This window comes from Ictidomys tridecemlineatus, chromosome 14 (genome assembly GCF_052094955.1).
Source record: "Ictidomys tridecemlineatus isolate mIctTri1 chromosome 14, mIctTri1.hap1, whole genome shotgun sequence".
Lineage (NCBI taxonomy): Eukaryota > Metazoa > Chordata > Mammalia > Rodentia > Sciuridae > Ictidomys > Ictidomys tridecemlineatus.
The window spans coordinates 60,480,941-60,508,897 of record NC_135490.1 but is presented as its reverse complement, the minus strand read 5'-3'; the positions used below and the strand labels follow the sequence as shown (position 1 = coordinate 60,508,897).

The 27,957-nt window shown below is 38.9% G+C and overlaps 1 protein-coding gene across 12 annotated transcripts in view; it reads right to left on the bottom strand.

Annotated features, from left to right (window-relative positions):
• Window positions 1-27,957, bottom strand: part of Unc5d (unc-5 netrin receptor D) — a 505,989-nt gene that overhangs the window by 31,926 nt on the left and 446,106 nt on the right. For 11 of the 12 annotated variants that reach the window (XM_078031186.1, XM_078031187.1, XM_078031192.1 and 8 more), the window contains 3 exons: window positions 11,812-11,980; window positions 9,905-10,132; window positions 2,159-2,308 (listed from right to left, as the gene is read on the bottom strand). In XM_078031186.1, coding sequence (XP_077887312.1) covers window positions 2,159-2,308; window positions 9,905-10,132; window positions 11,812-11,980 — 547 coding nt within the window. The remainder of the gene's footprint in view (window positions 1-2,158; window positions 2,309-9,904; window positions 10,133-11,811; window positions 11,981-27,957) is intronic. The other variant, XM_078031193.1, reaches the window with a different exon arrangement.

Below are 27,957 nucleotides of genomic sequence, written 5' to 3'. Positions count from 1 at the left end.
CAAGAATACAGTTCTGAATTTGCAATTTGCAAGTTCAAATATATAATCAAAATTGCAAGTTCAGATATATAATGATAGTTCCTGGCCACTATGTCCTAATGAAAATCCACTCTGTTTCCATGCCAGTTTTGTCAGCATGCATGATGTTCTACAAGAGGCTCCAGCAGCAGAACACAAGCCCTGCTCCCAAAGTGCTGACATCTATGCCCAGGGCAAACATAGTTTGACCATTAAGCCAAGTGCAATACACATGCCCATAAGCTGAGGGATTTCAGTGATGACATGCAAGGAAATCAGTGGGTTAGGTGCTGATGAGAAAGGAGGGCCAGAGCAGAAAGCCATTTTGGGTAAGAAAAATGAAGTGAAAATGAAACCTCAGAGGTAATTCTCCTGATGCAGAGAAAATCAAATTGTTTCTCAGCCTTCCAAGATTCTTTCAAATTATGCTCAATTACAAAAAGCAAATATTTGTACATGTTCACAGCCTCCGTGCAAGCAAACCCGTCCCAGCAGCAAAGCCTGCTGGGTTTCCTTGAGAACCAATGCCCCTTGGCTTTGTCTGGCCTCCGCTACATCATCTGAGGTCAGAAGCCACCTCATTCCCTGAGTCTCTTCTGCCTGGGGCTCTCTTTTGGTGTTCCTCGTGCTGGAATTATTGTTTAAGAGCTGCTGCAAGGTAATGGTTCTTTCATCTGATTTTTTATCTTCAAGCGTTAAACTTAATAGTTACTTTGGACTGAGTCACTCGTATTAGATCCAGTGAAATGAGGCCCTCATAACCTATAAAGATTAATATGGAGGGATCTGCATGACTGTGAGGACTTGTTTTAACAATACTCTGAAGTTCAATTTAGACTAGAAACTTGAACACTGCTTACTGGAAATGGAAGACACCCCAGTCTGACGTGTCATAAAGAAGACAATTATGCATAGAAAACCTGTCTAGGTAGGAAATCTGCTGAATGTGCCAACTCCCCTGTGATCCCCCTAAACTGTTTACAGCCATGAGAGGTGTTGATTTTACTTTGGATACAATAAATCTGTACAGGGAGGGAGCAGTTATCAAGGAATGGGAAGCTCAAAAAGTTAATAGGAAAACATAGCTTTGTCGTATCTGAAATTTCTAAATTTCAGAAGTCAGACAGGTTGGAGGTTGGTTTAACTTTTTTCTAACCAGTGTAGTGCAGTTCTCTGGGTGAGTTGGCTTGACTCATTCTCCTAAGCTGTACGCCTGTATCATTTTTTAAACAATGAATATTGCAAGGGTGGAAAAGTACAAACAAAACCCCACAGAGGTCTACACATCATGTGAAGCCACCAGAAGCTTTTCTAGGTCCTGGAAAGGTCCTGTCCCTTGAAGCACAGATGGCTCTGGTTTAAACTGTGACGAACTAGGCAGCTGTTTCCAATGGCAATACTATCCCTGGGAACTTTCTTAGATTACTGTGGCAGGATCACGAGTTGTTAAGAGATGCTTTCATGCTAAGCCTGGGATTCAATCTCCTTACAAATGATTCAGGGAGACTGAGTCATCCCATGATGTTAAAAGAAAATAAAACAACCCACTATTAAGAGACACGGACACTGATATATAAATTAAAAGGACTCTATAGAGGTATTATCCTGCCTTTGGTTTTCCACTTGGAATTTCTTATTATCTTGACAAATTCACTGGACAGTGAGCACCTGTCTATGACAGCATCTCTTGTTCTCAGGTGCCACAGCTGTTACTCATCATGATCATCCTGAAAATGTCTGCCACTGACATGGACTTTATTCATTGCCAAATATGATTAAAGCCAGGTCTCATAGTGATTGATTTTCATAAAAACAAGCCAACACACAAACCTCGCTTTTAAGTTGTTAAATTGCCACCTCCGACCTAATACTGAGCACAATTCAAACAGGAGAGGAGAAATGTCACATTACCTGACAAGTAGGCACCTCTTTTCCCACCTGTTAGAAACCTGTGAATTTATGACAATGTGTTTCATTCCTTGTGTGTAGCGCAAACTGCTACATCTCTGTGACAGTCATGAGATGAAATCTATACTTTAAAGGAGGAGGGATAGCAAGAAGACCATCACCAGGTCTTGTTTGAGACACCCTCGCTAGTTACAGCAAAGCTGTTTCTGTGAGCAGCCCATTTGGTGGGTACCTGGCATGCAGTGAATGGTTTAATTCTCCAGAGGAATGGAGGGATGTCAAGGACAGAGATCTGAAGACTGAAGGTATTCCCTTTGAAGTGCAGCAACTTTGGTTCTTCCAGTAGCTGTCCACCTTGATGCCTTTCATCTGAAACCACTTCCTATAGGAAAGGAAAAAGGAAAGAGAAACGACAATGAAGCATCTGACTTTTTACGCACTTTTTTCTATGGGAGTGGTTGCTCACTATCATGTGTCTCCCAGGGTTGAACACACAGTCAAATCAACACTTCTTTTATATCTCCACGCCCAACTAAGTTCAAGGTAAAGGACTAAAAGCTCTAGAGCAAAAAGGATTTGGTCAGCGATAGACAATTATTCTTTGTCACCTGTGATGCACAGGCTTTTAAACACCCTGTGCTTTTGGATAAAACAGAAAGACAACCCCTGGGCCCCAAGCAAATTGGAATCCTGTTGTGTCTCCAGGACTGTATGAATTTCATTTTGATATGACTGTAATCAAGATGTATTTGCACTTATGCTGCTATATTATCATATGTCTCAATAAATGTAGACATAGCCCTCTCTGCTCTGGTTCAATTATTCTCCATTCACACAGGCATTATCTGGTATTTATTTATTTATGGCTCAAAATAAATGTTCCAGGGTGCACGTTTATTTGTAGTAACATTCGTAAAAGTTATTATACTGAAAGGCCAGGAAAAAAATAAGTTATTTATCAAGTTACTGTTAGTTCAGAAAAAGGAAATTAAGTTTCTGAGGTAAATACTTTCACTGAGAAATCTTTATAATTATACCTAATATAAACACAACCCACATATATTCTATTGAGCAAACATTTAATTGGCTCTGAATTTGTGTTGGTTAGAATTGTATTGGAGAGGTGACAGGACAAATGAAATCATAGGACAAATATGTATTTTGGAAAATATTAAAATCACCATGGAGGTAATGCTTTCAATGTGCCTGGAGATAAGCAATTTGCCTAATTTTTTTTTTAAAAAATCACCATTAATTAACTTACAATTTCCTTACACAGCTAGGAAAAATATAAAAATGGAAATCCTTTATTCCCTATAATCTTCCCAGATTCTAAAGAAGGTTATAAAAGCAAGGCAAATAAATTTATATATATAGTGAAATGTACATTTCAATAATTAATGAATAAAATCAGATTTAGAGGGTATCTATCTCTTGTCTATATATATTATGGCATTAGTAAAATCACTTTCAATTTTTATTTTTCATAGGTACACAAATGGTTAATAGGTTGCTAGTGTATTTTTTCAGGATAAAATGATTGAGTTCCAATGTCATTTTCTCTAGCTCCTTGGTCTTGCTAGAGGAAAGATTGTATCTTTGGACCCTCAGGCTCCCAGTGAATTCTCTCTGATGATGAAACTCTTCTCTATCTGCACTGTCTAATATGGAAACCACCAGTCACTGTGGCTATTAAAGCACTTGAAATGTGGCTAGGGTGGCTATGGCACTAAATTTTTAATTTTAATTCCTTTAAATATGGACATGTGGTTAGCAATTACAATACTGGACAGATAATTTGTAACATTGTGGATTCCAGATTTGGGCCCAGAAACATGGTGGCCAAAGACTAACAGGGGCTGTAAAGAGTGGAGGGAAAGAGGCAGGATAAGGCAGAGATGGAATTAATTCTAAACGTCTACTTGGATGAAATATTAGGTCTTTTACAGATATGGGTCACTGATTCCTTCTCTTGAGATTTAATAAGTGTCCAACAGAGTTATGCTTGGGCTGGGCACTGGCCGTACAGAAAAGAAATAATCTCTACCACCAAGGAGTCATAGTCTGGTGAGTCTGGAGCAGTCGGCCTATGATTATAGCACAGTATCTAAGCATGAAAACACATGTACACCCTGAAGGTTAAGGCAGACAGAGGGTGCCTCACCCAGATGGGAGGAGAAGACAAAAAGGGGAGAGAGGTGGTGACAATAACAGAGCAAGGGATATCGGAGCTGGAGGAATTGGCAGCTTGGAATGGGGGGAGCAGGCCTTGCAGACAGTAAGCACAGTGTGAACAAAGGCTCTGTAGGTAGACTGAACTGAGACAGAAGGTTAGGGTGACAAAGTGTGTGGCTGGAGATGATGAAAATGTAGGGCAGGGGTCAAATCGTGATTTTTTGTTGTCAGCCTTTGGACTCTGTGCTCTATTTTAGAGTCCTGTTGCTGGGATTTCAAGGTACATTAGAATACTCAAAAGACTAATCTTACAAGTGAGAGGTGGAAGTTTTCTTTAGGCCTCCTTTGCTTACCTGAGTTTATTACTCACCAAGCAAAATAATTAGAATAATAATATATTAACCTTCTTTTTTTTGAGATTCTAGTGCAAGGTTAGAAATAGATATAAATAAGCTGCATGCTTTTTAAAACCATTATTAAAGCCACAGTATGAGAACAGGGTTGCCCTTTCTGAAGTGCATTTGAACCATGCTCTGTGAAGTACATCCATTTTCTTTCCTTCTAACTCACCTAAACAAAATCATCAGGAGATTTAGGAAGTGGTTCGGGATCATGTGTTACTTAGTGTAGTGCTGGGTTATTTTAACATTTAGAAACTACACAGAATTGCCATATTAGAAAGGAACTTAATGAAGGCTTAGATCACTAAGTACTTATTTATAGATGAAAATGTGGGAGCCTCCCTAAGAAAGCTACTTTCCTAAAGTAACATGGTTAATGACAGAGCAAGAACTGTAACTGAGTGACTTGATCCCAGTCTAGTCTTTTCTACTAGATTTCCTTGCTTTTGCTTCTACTATGCTTGCTATTTTCTTAAAGAGCCATGGAAAAATCAGATTGCTATTACTTCTATCCCATAAATAATTTTTCATTGGTACAAGATATAACGTGTAAAATGACATAAGTCAGTCATATTTGCCATACAGATATTTAGACTATCTAAACAGTCCTTGAAATGCAGAATAAATACTATTAGGAATTTGAAAAATAGAAGATTCACTTAATAAATATCACAGAGGAAAAGAGAACTTTTTAAAAAAGTTCTGCATTAGGGTCCCTAGTTTAAACATAACATAATTTATTTTTGTTATTTTAGATTACAGTAGTTTAATTTGCACATATTTAACCAACTATATATAATTAACAGCATTTTGTAATCTTGCATAAAATATTAAGCAATTACAGTAATTCTGTAACAAAATAATAGTTAAAATAAAAAAGCACAATAATGAACTAATCACTATGTATATATTTGTAAAAGCACAATTGGCTTCAGAGTTAAAGCAATAACCTTCTTAGTATAAACTTTAAAAGAATATATTGTGTCAGGCTCAGTGGCGCATGCCTATAATCCCAGTGACTCAACTGAAACAGGAAGATCACAAATTCAATCAACTTAGCAAGACCCTCAGCAATTTATCAAGACCCAGTCTCAAAATAAAGAATAAAAAGGGCTGGGATGTAGCTCAGTGGTAATGCACCTCTGGGTTCAATCTTAAGTTTCAATAAATTAAAAAAAAACAACAAAAACGAAACAAAAAATAGATTGTCCTTAACAGCAATTTTTCTGTCATGCCTTTAGTTTATGTGCTACTACTGGAAGGTTGGACTCAGGCTTCTGTATTTCTAAATGGTTCCTTGATGACTCTGATGCCTGGCTTGGGAATCAGTGATACAAATAACTCTACTGAGTTAGCTCTGAATTACTCATGTGGATGTACCTCTCACATCAAGACTGAGGCCTGATAGTCAGTTGATTTTTCCTATCTGCCTCATATGTACCAACAGCCTTCCTGTTAAATCTCTGGATCTATTGTTTAATTGATATTGGAGTTAATGAGACTAGAAAACAGGGTCAGGCTGGTGTCTTGTACAAAAGGTTCTGGATAGTGGTTCTTCTAGGCCTTCTGCTTCTTCATTTTGCATTGGGGGTTGCAAGCCATCCAGTTCTTGAAGCTGTGGCCAGGAGAAACCTGTGCTTTGTGCCTCACTGAGCTTTGTGCATTGATTTAATGAGACAGGCAGCAATATTCAGGTTTGCTTCAGGGATACTAAAACAGGCAGGCTGAATTTACATATTTATGAGACAAAACTGTTTGAACTTAAACACACACAGCACACACACTCAAGCACACACACATACATACATGCACACATAAATTGTGTTGCTGTGGTGTTTTCCTTTAAATGCTTTACGTGAACAATATTTCCCAAGGTTGCATTATTGATAAACACAGAACTACATCTGGAGGAAATCCTTTGAAATTAGATTCTAAATCCACATTAATGCCAAGTAAGTAATGAGTACCGAGAGGTACTGAATAGGAGTGTTGGGAGCGATGGAGGGAAAAAAAAATGCTAGTTGTTTTTCCCTTTCTTTTTCTAAGATTAGATAGGGCAAGTGCTTAATTCCTTGCTTTCCCTACGTCAAGGTTTGTTTGAGCTGCATGTGTACGTCAGGGTGTAATAAAACATAACAACAACAACAACAAAACAGATCTTAGAATGCTACTGCTTCAGAAATATATCACGCATCCGCAACCTCTGATTTGAATTTGTCAAAGGAGTCAATGTCAGACCCACAAACACAACATGGCTGCTCTATCACAGAATTAAAAACAGGAGGACAAGAGGTCCTTGGGCCTTCCTCTTCTTAGGGTTCTCTGCCTTTGGCAGGTGGCCTTTTTTATTTTTTTAGTAGCATTATCTGAGTTGATTTAATTTTCCACAGAGACGGTTTTAGATGTCTTTATCAGAACACATCTCCAAAAACTTGAACCGACATTAATTATGTCCCAGCCAGGTAGATGAGGTATTTTGTTTTTGTCATTCAAAGACCCTGCTACTATAATTCAGACAGGCTATTCCAGAACAAATGAGCAGCAAGCAGCGTTTCTCTGCAGGTGGTACAGGGGAAGGAGCACAAACTGAAAACAGAGAAGGTTTCTATTTAGCCACCAAGTTTTCTAATGAAATATTTCCTGGATCTGTTGTATTGCCTGTCCCCTGGCCACTGAGAGGACAGAGAGGTCTGGGAGTTTTTTCCTCTTTAAGGTCTTCCAGGGAAAGGGTAAGCATTTAAGTTTTGTATAAAACATAATTCCCCAGTGAGATATAAGTGAAATAAAAGATATACTCATGCCCTTCCTTCCTGGGTTAAGAGAAAAGCTCTAGTTGGGTACACATACCACAGATGTCACAATCATGCTTGTGTTTTTTCCTAATTATGGTAAAAATTTCATTGTAGTGATAGTTGAAGCAAGTTCCAAGATGGACAATTTCTGCAGACATTCTCCATGAAGAGCTGCATACTAATTTTGATAAAGAAGCGTTCTATGGGGTTATAGAAAATGTGCCATCACTGTATACCATATTTTCAGCTCTTACCACCCAAGTTGGGGGAGACAATATTAACTGTAAAGTCTTTTGGAGGTTAAAAAGTGAATAGTTGCTGAGGCCTACTTAAAGCGGAAATGTTTTAATAGGTTAGTAACCATATAATTTCACCCCCTAATAAACACCACATACAAAGCCATAAACATATGACTTGGATGATTTTAGATATTATGGAATATTAAGATATTAAGGAATATTAAGGAATCTATGCTGAAGGCTCTGAACTAATTCACATAGATAAAAGTCCAAAAGGCAACCTACTTTCAGAAACAAAAAACAGAGACCAAGGCTAGGCAATAAATGGTTGTTTCCTGGACTAAGAAGTCTTCATTAAGAAAAGTTATGTTTTAATCTATCTTTGGGTCAGAAAAGTTATTTAACCAAGATTGATGGTATCTTAGCACCCTAAAGGGCCTTACTGCTCATGACAGCTGTCACCTACATCCTGTCACTTACAAGTACAATCAAATGCAACTTTAAAATCAACTTTATCAGACCTAACAGGAGAGAGAGAGAATTACTAGGGGTGAACAGATTATAATGAATTGGGTCCAAAGGTATTTCTACCAAAAGATATTTCTCTAGCATAGAATTAAAGTTTCACTGATTTAAGAGATAGGTCTAAATAACGGAATGAAGATATTTGGCTTCAACCAGAAGTAGGATAACATTTTCCTTGGCACTAGTAAAAAAGATAAATTACCAACAGGAATGGCAATGGTGGTTTGGAAAGGTTTGTTTCTGAGTTTTTTTTCATGACTTCTTCTGTAGTACATATTGGTCTGTGAACAGTTGCATTGTTGTAGAATCTGCTAGTGTCAATAGGAATAAAAACAGATCAAGATCATCGGAAAGTCACTGAGGATATCCCCTTTAAGCAAATGTCTATCTTGCTGGTATATACCTTGTCAGTGAGATGTTTGCTCAACAGACAGTCCAAGCTGGTGACAGGAGGACAGCCAAGGCAGTTGTGTGAACAGCTCCTCATGGTCACAGCAGTCAGCAGTGGGTTATCAATGTAGGTCAGGAGATTGGAAGTCCTCCATGGTCTTCCATGGCTTCTCCAGTTTACTCAGCATTTGAGATCTGTTTGAGTTACCCATATCCAACTAGAGCCATTGGTACACTGTACCCAAAAATTCTGTGGAAGTAGTGACCCTGAGGTGAACCTTTTTTATTTAGATGTTTATTCTTTATTTTTGCTTCCTCAAGGCCTATTGTATACTTCCTCTTGAAAAGAGAAACTCTCTTTTTATTGAGTGGGGAAAGCAGACAAAGAGTATATACAAAGTGACACAATGACAAGATGAGGTATGATACACTGAGATGTCCCATCTTTGAAAGAAGCCCCTTTTGTGGCAGCCAAAGATGAAGTACTCCTTTCTTAATGACCTGTGCTGCCTACAAGATGGTCAGGGAAGGTTTGGAAATGTAGGCTGACACTGTCACCTTTACTGGTGTGTGTTCAGGGTTCAGGTTGCTGTGTCTATTCTATTGGTAAACATGAGTTTTCCACCTCAGTGTCTTAAAATCTAGTTCCTGAGAAAGTACTCTGCATAACGGACTTAATGATGCAGCACTGGAACAGCAGGGATATGGAATGAGGTGTGACAGGAGAGCTAGGCTATTTACGTATCAGCAGAACTTACAGGCAATTCTGCTTTATCCTTGCTGCTATTAATAAGCTTGCCCTCTTCATAAGTGACTAATTTAAGATGAATCTTACATGATTAAAAGTGCCCAAAATGGAAAGGAACCTTGAACCATCTCTGCCCTAGTAGCCCTGATAATTAATAAGACTATGTGTCCAGGATATAATATGACTGTCTGGTGAGAGGTATGATTTCTAATTGTTGTTCCTTAACCACACAACCTTTAGTTGATCCCAGCCATTTTCTCACTGCCTCTGCTCAATGAATGTACTATGTCTCATGCCACCTCCCTTTCTCATATGCTGTCCCTTTGTCTTTCGATCCTAAATATCATTCATCCATGAAGGTTTGCAAAAGGTTCTCAAAAACTCTTCTCCAACTCTTCTTCACATTTGCATCTCTGTTTTCTGAATTATAACTACACTTCTAATGCATTTTATCATTTGGCACGCCATGTTGCCTACCTGTGTTAATTCAACCCTGCTCTCTTTTTGAGTGCCAGGGAAATCATCCCCTCTTGCATTCTTAGACACATAGTAACTTGGCTCTTCCATCAAGATGGGTGTGCCAGTAAATACCAGTGACGCAGGTTCATTTTCCAAACCATCAACAACAAAATCCTCTGTCAATACTGACCTTCAGGAAAGCTTATATGTTTATGACATCAACAGATCAATTATAGAAAAACTACTGACCTGAAATGCACAAGGGGTATTGTCCACACAATAAACTCTTAGGTTGTAATCCAGGGAGTTACAGGACATGCAGCCAAAGACCGCCACCTTGAGCTGCTTCACAGCACAATCTGTGATTGGCTCTCCCGTGAGGGCGTAGGTCCCAAAGCTATCAAGGAGCACATGGCATGCAAACGGGTCTAAAAGGCAGTAACAGGATGTGGATTCATCCTCCACGGACATCACTTCCTGTTGGGGAAAGATGTGATGTGTACTTTCAGCTTGGAAATAAGACAGGATTTTAAATGTCACAAGTCCATAAATAAATAAATTACAAAAAAATATTTTTTCATAATATTTTTACTGTCTTAATTATCTTGATGTTAAAGCATTTCTCTTCTATTAAAATAACTGTTTACATCAAGAACTCAAGAAATAGTTACGTTTATCATGTTGTAATTCTACTTTAATAGGTTATAATAAAAAAATCATTCTGAAAGTCCCATTTCTGGTTAATTGTTCAATATCTGGTTGAGAAGAATGTTGAACATTAACCTCGATAAGCAAACTTATTTATTTTTTTACAAAGATCTATTTCTGAAAACCTCTTTAAATACCCTTAAGGCAATGTTTATTTTCTCTCAAACATTTTATCCTCTTTCATTCCACCGAAATCATTCACGAGGGACCATTAAATAAATGATTTAGATAAGATGTACTAGAATACTTCATCCTCGCTGATAAGAACTAAGGTATGTGTGACTAGTGTAGTAGAGCATAAATATAACACCATCTGGATGTAAGAGATTGTAAAGAAGTACTGAGAGGAAAAACTAAATGGTGAAAATCCAGGCAAAGCAAAACATAAAGGGAAAAAGGAGACCCAAACATGTCCCCTCTAAGAACTGCAGACCCCAGGAAATTCGCCTTGTAGTACTAGGGCTGAATAAACAGCAGAATGCATTCTGAAACAAAGAAAATAGACTAGTTTCAAGACATAGTTGGGCAGAGTAAATGTAATCTATTGCAACAACTGGGAATTTTCTTCTCCTAAAGAAACATCATTTTCCTTTTACTTTCTTTGCCTGCAGCAGCTCCAGGGAGGCAAGATCCCAGGGCTAGCTGGTGCAGGTCATTGTGCTCCAACAAGATAATTCACTTGCTTTCATGCAAACTGACTTCAGATGGACATAAAGGAGTCCCTATCAGACAGATAAATCAGAGCTTTCACTTAAAATAGTAATTCAACAGTAATCTTTCTTTGCTGTGACTGTCTCCCTAGTTGTTAGCCTCCTATTTTGGATCCTCATTCTCTCTTCTTGTCTCTCTCTTTGTTCTCTATGTGTACTTTATCCCTTTACATGTACTCACATACACAGGGAAAGAGACACTAATAATAATCCTCTATGCATTCATTAATTCACCAAACACATATTAAGCATCTACTTTGTTCCTGGATACTTAAATCTAGTTATGTTAAAATCCCCAGGATAAAAAAAAAAAAGCAACTGATACAATAGTTTCTTTTATGAGTACAGATTGCCTGCCTTGAGGTTCCTCCTTAACTGTACAGAGTAATGTCAATTTAGACAGGGACATGCCCTGGGAAGAAGGAATGGGGGTCAATGTGTAGGTACATAAGTGTACCTGTCTGTGTAGATAATTACTATTCTAAAACAAAACAAAATCTTCTGGATTATCTTTCTCCCTTGTTTTTTTTTTTTTTGCAGAAAAAATTTTAATAAAACCCCCAAGAATTAGTCAATACCTGAGGCTTCTATGAAACTCATGTAACAACTCCTTGGCAACAAGAAAATGCTTGAAAATTGTACAACTGACTCACTGTGGTAAGAGACTTTAGGGTGAAATCTATCCCATCTATAGAGCTAAAATCCCATTTTTTTGCAAAAGGAAGGATAGTGTCTCACCTCCCATTTGCCCTGCTGTGTTCTCTTCTTCAAATGAATGTTCCAGTGCTCCGAACTGACATCTGCACAGTGTGGAATGGTCAGCGCAAAGGGGGTGGTGACGATTATATCTGGAGGACCACAGGTGACTTCAGGACTCAGGAGCACCTCAGACCCATCTGACTGCAGGCTTCATAGTTGGGAAAAGGACAAAAGAGAGAAGCATGTTAAGAATGAGGCCTTCCTTCCTTTTTGAGAGAACATCTTGCTAAATCACTTAGACTGGCCTTGAATTTGCACTCTTTTTGCCTCAGCCTCCGGAGTAGCTGAGTAGCTACCAAACCTGGCCAGAAGAAGGAATTTTCAAAGAGAATTTAGTTCCAGAGTGGGGTACTATACATGCCAAGCAAATCCCTCTCCAGATCTCACTTCTGGATAGCACCTCATTTACTAAGGGCTCACCCAAGAATAAGTGTGAGTGGTACCATTAGGGCACACAGGCTGACTTTAAGCCTAGGTTCCAAATCTAGGTTTTGATCAACTGAGAAAATGATCAATGCTTCTTTGAGAATATAGGGTGGAGCTGGTGGACTCAATGATTTGGCTGGTGAGTCAAACATTAGCTACTGAATCCTTATTCTTGTTGATAACATTATCAATAACAAACTTTATAGATGTGACTGATTGGTGATCTTGGATTCCCTTTTCCCAACAACACACTCAGCAATGCTTTTCAATGCAAGTAAATAAGAAAACAAATTATTATGGAACCAAACAATATTTCAAACATACACAGATTGAGTATGTTTATTCTGGTTTTGAAAACATTTATTTTCTGCCAATGCACACATTCATAGGTTATACAGTGATAGCACAGGAGACAGTAATAAATGTGCATAATCAAATACATAATTCTATGTTTTCAACACTTTTCTATTTCAGATTTAAATTTTAAATAATTCCACCCTAACCTGGTACTCTGATTTTTCAGTATTGTGAATTATTTACAATGAAATGCAGTCCTGAAAGAGATAAAAGAAAGTGAAATTTAACTAAAGGAATAATATTACCTCATTGAATGCCTCCCTTTTTATTTTCTTGGTTTTTTTTTTTTCCTTTTTTGTCCATTTTTTGCAGAGCGGGGGATAGAACCCAGGGTCTCATTCAGGCCAGGAAACTGCTCTACCACTGAGCTACCCCAGCCCTTGGCTTTTATTTTCAGTCTCTGCCTATAAACACTAAAAAGAGGTAGTTTATAGGACAGCAAGAGTGAAAACTCAGATGTCTACTTAATTTTCATCTAAGCGCACATGTGTTCTTAAACAAGCTGTTTGATCTTTTTTTGTTTTTGTTTGCAGGATTTTCTCTTGTAGGAAATATAATTATATTGAATATAGTCAATAAAAATAATTTAGGGTTCACAGATGAGCAATACTATTGGAGACCTAGGATTGCTATTATTATCAAAGCTTTCACCCTTGCCATCTAGAAAGGGCATTTAAATATGTCATCTCTGATAAAAAAAAAAAAAGAACAGTCTCATAAAATGAAATTTAGCCCTAAATGATAATACCTGTTTTGAGATCTTGTATAAACAAACAGTTTTCTATGAGTGCATCTAACATGTTATTAATTTCTGAATTGCTTTTGTTGACATCTCTTGTTCTCTCTCAAGTCAGTCATGGTCACACTTGAACTCATTATGTATAATTTGATGCTGCAATAAAGCCAGGGCATATAACTGAGCAGGAGCATCTTATATCTGCTGTATCCAAGACAGACCTGAGCATTATTGCATGGTCCCTCTCCCACCCCCAAGAACCAGTGGAGATGCCATCAAAAAGTCTAATCTTCCATAAAGTCCAAAGATGACCTCTCTTCCTCTATAAGTGAACCATAAGCTAAGCTAGAAACATGTTTGAATTTGCGTTTAAGCAGGGAGGGGATTGGAAAGCAGGGTATTAGCATAGCCAATCCTCTCTGAAAGCTTAAAACAATATACTCAAGGTTTGAAAAAAAAAAATTGTAAAATTCAGATGTGCTCCGTAACCAGCACAAAGTGGCAGCCTGTGTGTGGACACTTGCCAGTGGTCATTAGAGAGGGTTAAGCGCTTTCCATGTAATTGCTGCTTGCATTCAGCATGGACAGGAATAGCAGAGATACTTACGAATGACCGATGACAAACTCTCCTAAAAGAACTATTTAATTGCTTTTAGAGAATCATCCCCCTTGTTGAGCATATTGTTCAAACATATGGGAATTTGGGGAATTATTTAATGCCAAATGAACTGAAATCAGCTAATTAGATGAACCCTCACACTCAATGAATAGCAAGACTCCTTGCAGTAATAGGCAGCATTAGGAGTCGGAGGCCCTGTGTGTTGAGGATTGGGAAGAGCGTGAAGTAGGAGTTTTGCATTAAGCAGGCACTGGACATTTCCATAAGTGCAAAGTAAGTAAATCAGGATTTATATTTAATCCTTCTATCCCAAAAATAGTATCTGTGCTGTAGGCCTCTCTCTGGTGAAGGAACAAAATTTAATCTCTCCCCCTTTTTTCCCATGATTAATAATAATTTGCCCTTTTCTGCCACCCTCTATCTGTGGCAATCAGGGAGATTTACAAATATTAATTAAAGCCCTTCACACACCTGTGGAGGCAGGTGTTAGCAGCATAAGGTCACAGAGAAATCAATCAAAGGGACGGTAGGAATAGAGCCCTAAATTCCTGACTCACAGGCTCCCCTCTGTGACCAGATTGTACTTTTCTTCTCTTTTACTATTAGGAGATGTTCTGGTCAAATTGTTGGCCCCTGTGCTATCCCAAGGAAAGAAGTGGGGAGGGGATTAGATGAAGTGTGGTCACAGATGGAGGACATTTGAGAACAGAGGGCTGGAAGTGACTAGGCTTTAATCGGGTGCAGACAAAAATGATGTTTTGCAAGGAAAGCATAGATGGCATTTTAGGTTTTCTTTCTTTTTTGATACTAGAGATTGAACTCAGAGGTGCTTAAGCACTGAGCCACATTCCCATTCCTTTTTCCAATTTTTGAGAAAAGATCTTGATAAATTGCTTAGGGCCTCACTAAATTGGTGAGGCTGGTCTCAAACTTGTGTTACTCCTGCCTCAGCCTCTCAAGTTGCTGGGATTACACATGTGCACCACCACAACTGGCTAAATTTTCTCATGTTATATAATATGGGACAAAGCAGTATCCTTGTTCTTGATGGGAGAAAAAAAAAAAAGGTGACATGTTTTCCTAAAATAGTTGTGAGCTGGTAGATACTATGAATTAATAACAACAGTGATTTTAAGACCATAACATGAACACCTATATAGATCACATACCCTAGACTGGTCTACAGGTTGAAAAGCCTTGCTGCATGTGACCTTGTTAACTTTTTCTTTGTTATTTGTATCAATTCTTATGACAGGGATATATGCATATACCCATAGTTTGAATCCTACGTGTGCATAGAAAAAGATAATTTCAGAGCCAGGTCACTTCTATAGGAAATCTGTTCCCTGCGGTGGATAATTAATTCAATAAATTCTCATTATATCAATATATATTTGAACAAAAACTCAAGACCTTTGTAATGTGCATTATAGGCAGTTAAGGTAAATGGCAATGATACTGTTCTGCCTGCTTTTTCCTTGCCTCCCAGAGTCTGTCCTCAACTAAGCCACCCTGCTAAAAATGCCAGTGTGTTCTTGCCTCAAGAAATGGCCTCTGTTCCCCCTGCTCCAGAGTGCAGGTGCTGCCTGGGACACTTTGACATCCACATGATGAGGGTCCCCTGTGTCCTTTAGGTCTCTGTGCAAATGACACTTACTAATGAGTTTTCCTGCCTGTGCCCTAGTAATTTCAGCAAACTTGCTTTTTGCTTTTCTTTTCTCCACAACATTTACTTCTTAAATCTATACCATTTGCTTACTATTCTTTAAATATTTATTTTTTTTTAGTTGTAGTTGGACATAATACCTTTATTTTGTTTGTTTATTTTTAGGTGGTGCTGAGGATCGAACCCAGGGCCTCGCACGTGCTCGGTGAGCGCTCTACCACTGAGCCACAACCTCAGCCCCTGCTTATTATTTTTTGACTTCCACAAACTAGAATTTAAACTCCATGAGGCTGGGATTTTTAGCTTAATTCAATTTAAGTTGTGCAGTACTGGGGATTAAACCCAGGTATGCTTTATCACTGAACTGTACCTCCAACAACCCCTCATTTAAATTTTTTTTTCAAATTTATTTTGAAACAGGGACTCACTAAATTTCCCAGTCTGTATTTGAACTTATGATGCTCTTGCTTTAGACTCTAGAGTAGCTGGGATTACAGGTGTGGACTAATATGCCTGGTTAATTTTTTTTTTTTAAATGTTTATCAGTGTATCCTTAGTGCCTGATAGACAGTGGTAGTAAACACTCAAAATATTTTTGACAGAACATAGGAGCCAGTTTGAAGTAGTTTCCAGTGATCAAATCTGAAACACCTTGAGTAAAAAAGTAAATAATAATAAAGAAGTATTACAACCCATTGAGTAATATAAGAATCCACAAAATACACTGAAGAAAATAAATGAATGTGAAAACTCTTAATTCAATAGAAAACCAACTAATGAATGTAGAGAACCATCATTTAGCAATCAACCACATTAATATCCAATTCAATCATAAATCATAAATGTACATTAACCTATTGGGAGCAAGTTTGAAGAGTAGAAAGAAGTATGTGCTTGGTCTCAAAGCAACCCATCATAGAGTGCTTGCTAATTACAAAAAGTAAAATATTATTTCACAATGGAGAATTTTTGTAGACAATACTTAATGCAAATTATCAAAATTTATGCTGCCAAGAACAGGATGAATGGGCGGAATATAGCTCCCAGTGGGATGCAGCATCCCTCCTGTGACATTCCCGCCCAAAGAGCACAACCAGCTTCTCATCATAAGGAAATACACAAGCTCAGATGGAGCCAGTTCTATACTATAATTGATGTGGACGCTGCTGAAAAACCATCAATGTCATAAAGTACAAAGGCAGACTCAGGAACCATTGCAGATTACAGGGGACTAAAGACACATGACGACTGAATCTAATTAATGGACTTGGATTTTCATTTTCTATAAAATACGTGACTTGGACACCTGGTGTGTGGAGACTTTATCAATACTATTCAATACTACTTAATGTTCAATGTTAATTTTCTGATTCCTATAATAATGCTGTAGTTATATAATTTCTTGTTTTGGAGATTATATAAGGGCATCTTGTTCATGATGGTTAAAAAAGAAACTCTGTGTGTGTGTGTGTGCGCACACGCGCACACATGTGCACGCACCATGTGTAAAGAGAGAAAAATACAGAAAATATGATAAAATGTAAACATTCATGAACGTAAATGTAAGAGGAAGGAATTCTTTAGACAGTTCTTGCAACAATGAAATAAGTTTAAAATTATATCACAATAAAATAATTTTTTGAATGAATGAAGATTATTTTTCCAGAATTCTGACAATGAAATTGGCAAGGCCACTGACTACTGTATTAAAATATGTACTGGAGGGAGATGGAGGTAACGCAGCTGGTCCTGGTGATGGTCCAAACCACACCATGTAGTAACTAACACTCCTGCACCCATCTGTGCACCAATGCCAATGAAAGGGGTGCTGATATTGAAGAAGGTATGGGTATTACAACTGTTACCTATGGCAGGTCGGAGGTATATCTTCCTACATTTTGCTTCAGCACTTAATATTTCTTAACCTGATGTTAAACTAGTAAAATGTCATTTTCTTCAAGGAGAAAAAAAAAACCCACAAAAAAACAGTTCCTACTTCTGAATTTTGAGATGAGGAATTCATTGTTGCTATTGTCTGCCATGCTGCACTTGGCAATTACCATTCCCTGCCTTCCTCCTATGGTCTATATTATAGATTAATGTAGGTTTGATCACCTTTAGCCAGAGTATCATTCAGGAATCCAGGCAGGAGAGTAATGATAGTTTTACTCTCTCAGGCCCTGGGTCGATACATAATTAAATCATATTTTAATGGAAAGACATAAAAGGCAGAGAGATAGAAGCTGTAGTCTTAGAGTTCAAAAAGCAAGGTAGCTCCAGCCTCCTACAGTTTTCTACTAAGAAGACATAGTTTTAAACAATTCTTTTCTTTTTCTCTCCATTAAAATCTCAAGATTTTGACTTAGGGTGCTAAGACTGCTGTGTATAAAAATCAAGGGTTTAGGGTTTCTTTGGTTTTCTTGGAGTCAGATACCTTTTCTACTCATCTGTTCTGACCAGGGATTTCTGATCATCTTCAGGAAAATGATATCATAGGACCTCAGGAATAGCTGAGCCCTTGAAATTCAGCCTTTTCTCATGGGCCCAGCTTAACACCATGACTACATATCCTGAGGACTTTAATTCTGGTAACTTCTATGCATTATCCAAGAAAAGAGACATCTGGAAAGGGAGAATAAAAGGTGAGGAGCAGAATAGAGGATAAGGAGTGGAGTAAAATCTTCCCTTTATCATAACAGACTGCTTGCTTTTCATCTTTAAGTGGTTCTAAAACTGGAAGATGATTCAGAATTCCTTGGGGGCTTACCTAATATTCTATTTCTGGACTCTACCCAAGAAGATCTGGATTCAGTAGTTTTACAACAGAGGCATGGAACCCATGGTTGCATTCCCTACATGCAAAGAGGTCCTGTCACTAACATTTAAGCATTGTGGGACTCTTGAGGAAATGTGGAAGGCAACAGCTCATGCAGTGAGGGCCTGTTGTTTTGACAAGCAAAGGTAGGCTTTCAAAATGGAATCTGGATGCTGGTCAAGTAGAAAGGCTCATTATTGAAGCCTGGTCTGATGTTACTGTGACAGAAAATTCAACTGCCCAGGGACAATTCTCTGTCTCCCTCTTTTCTAAATTCTGTGTATATTCATAAGCAAGGATGTCAGGTTGATTAGCAGTAACTGGGAATAATGACATAGCTCATCAAGCCATTATGTTCCATTAGTTGGGGCAGGGAAGGGAGCAGTTAGAACAGGGATTACAACCAGCAACGTGTGGAATTCTCTGAGGACAGAAGCATATGCCTCTACTATTAAAGGGTTTAAAGATGTGGGTCACCCGCATGGTATTATCTAAAATAGGATCACAGGAAGGGGATGGCACGAGGTGGGGTGAGGTGGGAGGGAAACGACATACACAGTGGAATTAAGTATCTGAATTTGTGAAATTTGAGCAACAACGTACTGAGAGATTAAACTGTTTGCATATGTTAAATGGCTTTCGTTTACACACACATTCATCGGGTGTTTACCAATTAATATACTAAGGGAATCACAAATCATGTGCAAATCACCAGCTCCTAGATACAATTTGAGCCTCATCTTTCATGCAGTGTTGGGCTTGTGTTGAGCTTGTTTTAAAAGTGAAATGATGGCTCCCTGTGAGAGAGATGGGGGAAGGAGAAGACTGGATTTATGCATCCTGCCACCGTGACATGTTTTAATATCTGCTGTGTAGTTTATTCATTTACATTCTGAGTGGGGAAAACAAACTACTCTGGAAAAACTCTGAATCCAATTTCATAGAATCATTTCATTTTAGGCTGGGGAAGGACCTAGGAGTAATCAGGACCAACACCTTCATTGTTTAGGAGAACTGCATGGGGTGGAATGCCCTACCTAAGGTCACACCGCGCAACTCTGAGGTAAATCTGGGAAGGGATGCGGGTGGAAAATGGAATGAAAAGGAATATGTTCCCTGGCGCATATTCTCAATACTGGATTTTTTTTTTTTGATGGTGCTAGGGATGAATCCCAGGACTCACACAAGGGAGGCATTTCCTCTATCACTGAGTTAGACCCACAGCCCTGAACCTGGAACCTTAAGGGAAAATACTGGCATGAGTGTTGTTGTGACTACAGTCATAGAGAGCAGACAATGCCTTGGGGGCCTTGTGGTAGATAACATGGAAAAGATAGAGACTTGCTTCTGTTTGATATTATGGCTGCATCAGAGATTTATTGGATCAGGACGAATTTATCTCATGGTTCTGTAGCTCAGAGGTCTCCCTGAGCTAAAAGCAAAAATAGAGGGGTTAGCAGGTCTGCACCCCTCCTGGAGGTTCTTGGCTCAAGGTGCTTTCTTCCCTCTTCAAGCTAGCAACAGAACATCTTCAGCCCTCTGACTCTCATACTCCTGTCTTCCTCTTAGAAGGAACCTTGCATGGGGTTCCCCCTTGATGATCAACAATAATCTCTGTTTCTCAAGGTCTTTAAACTTATCAAGTTCTTTTTTTTTTCCTGAAACAGATAAAGTGATAAAATATCAACAGGTTCCAGGGAGAGGGATGTGGACATACTTTGGGAGCCATTCTTGGCTTATCACCAAGCTTCTCTTGTCTTGAGACCCTCTGCTGCATTCCCCCAGCCTCCGTCCACTGGAGTCTCCCAGACACTTAGCAACCTGGTCAAGGTATCTGTTTGGCGTTGGATTATCTTCAGTGTTTCAGCATCTTAAGCCCCTATTCTGTATTCTCAATTCTGATTTTTTTTTTTTTAATGGTGCTAGGGATGAATCGCAGGACTCACACAGCTAGGCAATTCCTCTATCACTGAGTTATACTGATAGCAGGGCTCCAGATCTGAATGTAACTTTATGGAGTCCTGGGAAGTTGTTATGGTTTCATTTACAGATTATAACACAGGATAAACAGGAAGTTCATGGTGCAATTTTGCAAAGGGCGGTGTAGGATTGTTATAGAAAGTATGGCAGCAGCCTCAATGTGGGCTGGTATCTTCTTCTCCTGGCATTTTTATTAGGCTATAACTACATGAAGTGGAAAGGATGATGTATATTAAATATCTTAATAGGACAGGTTATTTCTAGTTCCAGCATGGGCAATAAAAGAGAGGGTGCATACAAATAAAAATAATTACAGTGTGTGGTGTCCGTTTACAATGTGTAATCAAACCCATGGACCAGTGACTTTCTCTTATTGAATTAAGGTGGACCTTCCGTTCTGATCTATTAGCAACACTCAGAGCCATTGTGATCTTGTCAATGGAGTCTTTAATTAAAGACTCTTCCTGACCACTCCAATCATTTCCCATTGTGAGCTCACCTGGGTCCCAAATGTGCTTTGATTTAAAATGATGGCAATTTTTATTTAGGTGTGTTTTTGGACTGAGGGGGTATGAGGTAGAAGGGAAAGCAAAGAGTATGATTTGGGGGAAATTCTTTTCCCTCCATGAAGCAGATATTAAAATGACAATATAAGAATTCTATTTCTGTTTTTCCCCTTTCCTTGTTTTTTCCACTAATCTTTTTCTCTTACTTTTTGGGGACAATGGCATTATATTCTAACCTAAATGACTGTGAAGAAATCACCATGATTTTACTGTGGAAAAAGAGTATAATCTTCCACTAAAGGTGCATTAACCCTTCTAGGTCATTAAGATACCATTTGATAAATTGCCCCTTTTATTACACTGCATAGCAGTAGCCTGAAAGAATTAATGTAAGTCTCAAATGGTAGCAATTTACTCCCTGGCACTAGCAGAATGATTCTTTTTTGCTTTGTTACATAGGAAGTACCTTTCTTCATTAGCTCTCATACCTGTTATAGAGGTAATTAGTGCCAATATCTTGGAAAGGGTAGGTCTATACCATCAATTTTGTGTGTCCAATAAAACTTTCCAAAACTCATTTGAACAACAAATAGGATTTGGATCCAGGAATGACTACTGAGCAGAAATGGTGACAAGGACAATCCATTCATTTCCATCTGTTACGACCTAACTTGCAAGGAAATCCAGGCAAAGGGGACAGGACAAAGCTGTTCCAGGAGGCATAAGTCATCTGCCCTGCTCAGGTGGTTACTCATCTACTGATGAAAGGACCCGCCTACTCAGAGTCCACTGTGGGACTCATACAGTAGACCTTTGAAGTATAAGTCATAGGCCAGTGTGCTATGAAAATCAGAGGCAGAGTTAATGGTATTAGAGGGAGTTCTCTGTATCTTTACAGAGATCCTGATTTATAATGAACTGCAAAAATGTTTGCTGTAATTGAATGCATCTTTCCTGAATCTGGAATGTGGTAACACTAAAAAGGGAAGAATCCTGTGTCATTGGAACAGAACTAAAGTAAATTTCCATTACCTATGTAATTAAAAAACAAACAAAAAAAATTATGCTAGGTGTGGTGATACATAATTCTAGCAGCTTAGGAGCCTGAGGCATGAGGATCACAAGTTCAAAGCCAGCCTCAGTAACTTAGTGAGGCCCTAAGCAACTCAGTGAAACCCTGTCTCTAACTAAAATATGAAAAAGGGCTGGGGATGTGGCTCAGTGGTTAAATGTCTCTGGGTTCAATCCCTGGTACCAAAATAAATAAATAAATAAATAAAATTTAAAAGATAAAAAAATGAAGAATGAATAAAATACCAAAATGTAACATTTAAGTAGCACTTTAGGGACTGGGGGCGTAACTCAATGGCAAAGTGCTTGCCTACTGTGCTTAAGGCCCTGGGTTCCATCCCCAGAACTGCAAAAATAAAAATAAATAAAATAAATCAATAAATACATGCACTTAACAGTTTGCACTGGACTTCTCAGATATGAAGTTATTATATTGACCTGATTCAAATCCAGAAACAGTTAATAATATATAAAATTATAGATGCTAAAAGATGAGATCTGGAGAAAAAGAACATTTGCACAAGGTCATCCAGGCTGCTGGTAGAGCCACCAGAGCCCAAGCCTTCTGTATTCCTGTGCTCTTCTCATTCTACCCTGTCATCGTATTTCCCATAGTTTTCAAATTTCTCCCTGCAAAGCCAATGCTTATGTTGGCATTGAGTTGCTGACAAGTGACATATGTTACCAGTTCATAGATGCAGTTGGTAGATCCTTCTCTGCAAAGGCAGAGATTTCACCTTGAGTGGAGTGTGCAAGCGTACTCCACATCATGCCCTTTGACAGGTAAGTAGAGCAGCTGTCACACCTCTGCCCAGAATCTGGATGCAGGATTTTGATTCAGCGGTTGTCTTTTTGATTCTTGATTATCACTATTGTTTTCCCCTTTTATTTACTTAGTCTTTTAAAAATCCATTTTACTTTTCAATTGTTCCCTATCCTTTTTCTTGTAGGTCAAAGTGCTATATTTGATCCCTGAAAGGAAATCCAAAGTTGCTCCCAGGGTAACTATCATCACAAACCCTCAAGTGACCTTCAGCTGGCAAATCTCTTTCTGCTAATTAATCATCAGTTCCCAAGTCAGATTTCTGGGCATTATCTTCAACTCCTTCATCTCCTTCACCCCACGTTAACACAGAGATCCTGCCAACTTTCTCCCCCAAGTCTCTCTCCAAAATCCCCAGTGATAGCAATGAGAGGATTAGAGGATGGGGTTTAAGACATTCAAGACTAGAGACAAGGACACTCATAAGTAGAGAGACTATAATTTATTGTCCGGATCGACACACTTTTGAGGCAGGAAAGGAACACCATTAATAATTGTGCTAAACAAAACGAGACATATTTTTGCTGTGCTGTCAAGGAGGGTGCTTGTATCCTGAAGGACTGAATTCAGGCAGTAGCGATGAAGCCAAAGATAATCTCTAAAGGGTGAATATGACTAAGTCTCCCAAATGTCCAGTCTCGTCAATCTTTACCCATCAAATCTTCACCTGTCAATCTTTACCCATTAGTGTTGGTCTCTCTTAGATAACAAGTGATGCTGCCTAACATAGACCTTATGCGTTAGCCTCTTTGTAATTTTTCCTTGCATATTTTGTTTTACTTTTGCTTAGTTTTCAAAATACACAAGACTATTTATACCTCTGGCTCTTTGCACATCCTACTCCCCTAAACTGCATGTCCTTTAAGCTCTTTTAGTTTATAGGTCAACTGATATTCTCTGAGCCTTTAGACAGGGTTCATTCCTTCATTCCTGGTTATAATATTTGTGCATCTGTCATCATACACATCACTCTGCAATTCTGCTGTTAATTTAAGTAAATGGGTTTGCCTATTTGGCTTAATCTATTATGGTAGTAGATGAGTTTAGTTTTCCTACTTTTCTCTAACAATTGGGTGTGGAAGAGCCACCCGCTAAAGCAGGGTCCCTTGAAGCCATTTCATTTTGCTTCTATAACCTTTTAGTGGCATCTATTATTATAATAGTTTATTTGGTTTTTAAGACTCATTTTTGTTAGTATTAAAACTTTTTCATCTGATTTAGAATCCCACCCCTCCTCCCTAATCCCCACGGACATGTTTGCAGGACCTTCAAGCATGTGTCCGCATGAAGCTCAGGAGGCTTGGTCAGCAGAAGGGGGAGGGGTTGCCGGTTTCCCATGCATTCTTTCTTTGAGCTGGTCTCTGTGGCACTGCGTAGGAAGGAAGGAAAGAGAAAACGTATCTTCTCCTTACTTAAATGCCTGTGGCAAGGTGGCCATCTTTTTCTTGGGTGATTTCAAAGATTTTTTAACAATAAGACAATCTTTAATGGGCTCAGTACAGATGGGTGGTGACTGGAAAAAGTCTCAATGACCTTTGGGTGAGTGCAGTTGACTAGACTGCCAATAGTAAGGAGCTCCTTGTGCATTTCAGTTACACTTGTCAAGTGGCTCTCTGCTGGCAGCAGCTGTAACTTGCAGCATTCTGACTTACACTGAAGTGGCCCTGACAAGTCTGTGGTTTTCATTTTCACCCTGGCCCATAACTCATGGCCAAGGTTCATCTTCTCTACCTCTTTAGAATGTGGAGACTCGGAAATTATGAAAGTGTTCTTTGCCCCTGCTCTCCTAGGTTTTGCCCCACTCCCTGCCCTGCCCTCTCAGTTTTGTTTTTCTCTGTTCCCTGGTCGCACAGGGAAGCAGAGTCAATGCAATGATAAACAATGAGAAAACCAGGTATCAGTGTCCACTTCCTGCAGATGACCCCAATTTTATGAGTGTTTGTCTTGGGGCTCTTGGTTTTGGGCTTTGGAAAGGGCAGGGAACAGCCATTTTTGGTACCCGCATTCCTCCAAAATGTAACTTCTCTTTCTCTTGGAGTCCCACTCTTACATCAATAGAGCGTGAGAGGGTATGAGAGTGAGTGGGTGGGAGCATGGTTGCATTAGGATGAAATACTTCTTTGTAGGTTCTGCAAGGAGGTGGGGAATTGATTTTAGCATTACAGCTGGAAAATTCCTGACATCTAAATGATGGGGTATTTGGATTTTTTCCCCTAGTCACCTCTGAACTTTGTCAGTTCCAGGAATCCAGAAGAAGTACACTGGATTCCAAATACCACACCCTGTTCTATGTCTATATATATCCGTAAGTATCTTTTCATCCATTTATCCATCCCACTTTCTCTCCCACCTTCTTTATATGGTATTATATTCTGCTTGGTTTAGAGTAATGGATACAAATAAGTGGTTATTGACTGAATTGAGTGCAAGAAACCAATTGTGGAAACTATTTCACAAGTCTAAAACTTTCTTTGCATTGAGAGGTACAATTTTTCTTTCTTCTTTTTGGAATCGAGAACTGAACCCCAGGGGTGCTTAACCATTGAGCCACATTCCCAGCCCTTTTTATTTTGAGACAGGGTCTCTCTAAATTGCTTAGGGCTTTGCTAAATTGCTAAGGCTGGCTGTGAACTTCTGATTCTCCTGCCTCAGGCTCTCAAGCCATTGGGATTACAGGCCTGTGCCATCAAGCCCGGCTGAGAAGGTATGATTTTGTTGTTTTGTTTTTTGCCTGAGTAGAGGGATGGTTTGACATACACCCTGTCTCCAAGTTTGGGAGGCAAACACAGATGCAAATCAACCCGGAAGGGTGACCAGACTTTCTTTCCTGCTACAATGTTGTGACTAATCCCCTAGTATCAGGGCAGAGTGGAAGGCAGGTGTTATTCAGAGCTCAAGAGGCAAAGTTTGATGAGGGACTGCTATGCTTACAGTAGTAGCCTGGTGGCAGGGGCTTCTTATCTTCCGAGGATCAGAGGTCCCAGGAAAAGTTTATTCAGGATGACGAAAAGTTTTACTTTGACCTTAAATATTTTGACATAAAAATACTTTACTACAAACAGATTCATATAATAAAAACTCCATTTCTATTAATAAAGTGGCCAGCTGGCCAGTCCTTAAATCTTATTGTGAAAAGATGAATTTATACATGATTTCTTTTTACTCTTCTAGAAATGAAGTACCCCCCCAATAGTTTACTATGCAATAAATGCCACATGAAGCTGTTCCATAGAAGTAGCCTTCACTACTTCCATGAAGTAGTGTTTGTGAGCTCATTGTTGGCAAAGAAATTCTATCTTCTTCCTTTTCCAGAGCTACTTTTTCTGTCTTGTAAGTCTAGTATTTAGTTTTATTTTATGCACTGCCTTTAAAACTTTGGTGCCATCTAAGCACCCTTAGAAAAGATAATGTTTATATTATTGAAATCTCTATCTTCCCAATCCTTACTGCAAAATGTTCCCATTGAACAGAACATGCCATTCAATTGGGGGAAAAAAAAAAACAGAAGACAAAAGTGGTTGAAATATCCCATCTGGACTAAGTCCCAATTCCAAAATGCATGTCATGTTGTAAAATTAGTGACAACATTTCCAATGCTAGTATAAGCATTTGGTCAGGAATATCCACATGACAGTGTAATTGGAAAAAGAAATGAATGTTTGCCTTTGGTTTCATTTTATTGCTTCTCAGAAGCAAACTCCCTGTAATAATTTTCTGGTCTAGTTCTCTACTCTGTAACCTCTGGGTGGGGCGGGCTATAGAAGAGAGCTTGGAGAGCGGAAAAAAAGAAGAGTATGCTATATCCATATCTTCTTCTCACAATAATATGGGTGGAGGGTCTGTGCACTGAGATAGCTAATATTTAAACACCCTTTCTTGGATACCTTAATTTCATTTAATAAAAAAAAAAAAAAGATTGGTACTTGGTTAAATTAGAAAGGATGAAATTCTTTCCCTCCAAAGATTTCTGAGGAAAGTAAAAACAAAAAACAGAAACCACCCCAAATCTTTCAAATTAAAATTTGGGAAATGAGACCATTTCTTTCAAGAATCCCTCCTGGATTCCTCACTGCACAGAGGCCTTTAGAAAAGGAGGACACATCTAACACTGACCCAGTCCAAGGCTTCTCACCAGCACACACTGCTGGCAGCTCCAGTTTCTTGCCACTGCCTTTCTGTGTGGCCTCTACTCCCTATTCCCGTGATGTCTCTGAGTTCCCTCTGTGACTGTGCATGAAACCAAACTCTTTGTGGCAAGGCCTGGGAGGGAGTTGGAAGGAAGCTATTTAACGTGATGTTTGGGCATTAGAAAGAATTTGAAGCAGAGGCAAACCTCTGGATTTAGCGACTCCTAAAGCACACCCAAACCTGTCGCCCTGTGGAAAGCTATAGAAAATACACCTGGGGAGACAGAAATCATTGGGGCCCTGATACCTCTCTGTCTGGCCAACTTCTTGTCATCTTTTAAGACTGAGCTCAGATGGCATCTCCAGGAACTCTTCCTTCACCTCCTCCTCTTTAAGTCTACTCTTATAATGCATTAAAAGCCCTATTCTATTTTCCCATTACTTTCTGTGAAATCCACTACTGCAGTGGTACAAGCTGAGAATCCCTAATCTGAAAGCCCAAAGTCCTCCAAAACCTGAAACTTTTTCAGTGTCGATATGACACCACGGGTAGAAATTGCCACAGCTGACTTCAGGTGCCAGGTCACAGTCAAAAGACAGGCACGCTAACGTATTGTGTCAAAATATCTTCAGGCCATCTGTATAAAGTGTATATGAAAATAAATAAATTTTTGCATTTAGATCTGGATCCTGTCTCCAAGATACACCATTATATATCTTAGGAATCTGCAAACAATACCAAGTCTGAAAAAAAAATTAAAATCTGAAATACTTTGGTCCCAGGCATTTCAGATAAGGGATACTTGATTTGTAATTACACTGAATTTACAATGTTATCCTTGTCTTCCCAAATCTTGGCACCCTCTCTGTGCATTTCGTGGTGTACTCCCATTATTAAGCATAAGCCCTGTCTTCACCTTTCATCAAGAACTCTTTGGGAATAATAAAAAGCCTAATTGTGCTGTAAGGTGGAGTATGATTGTTATAGTTTGCATCTGG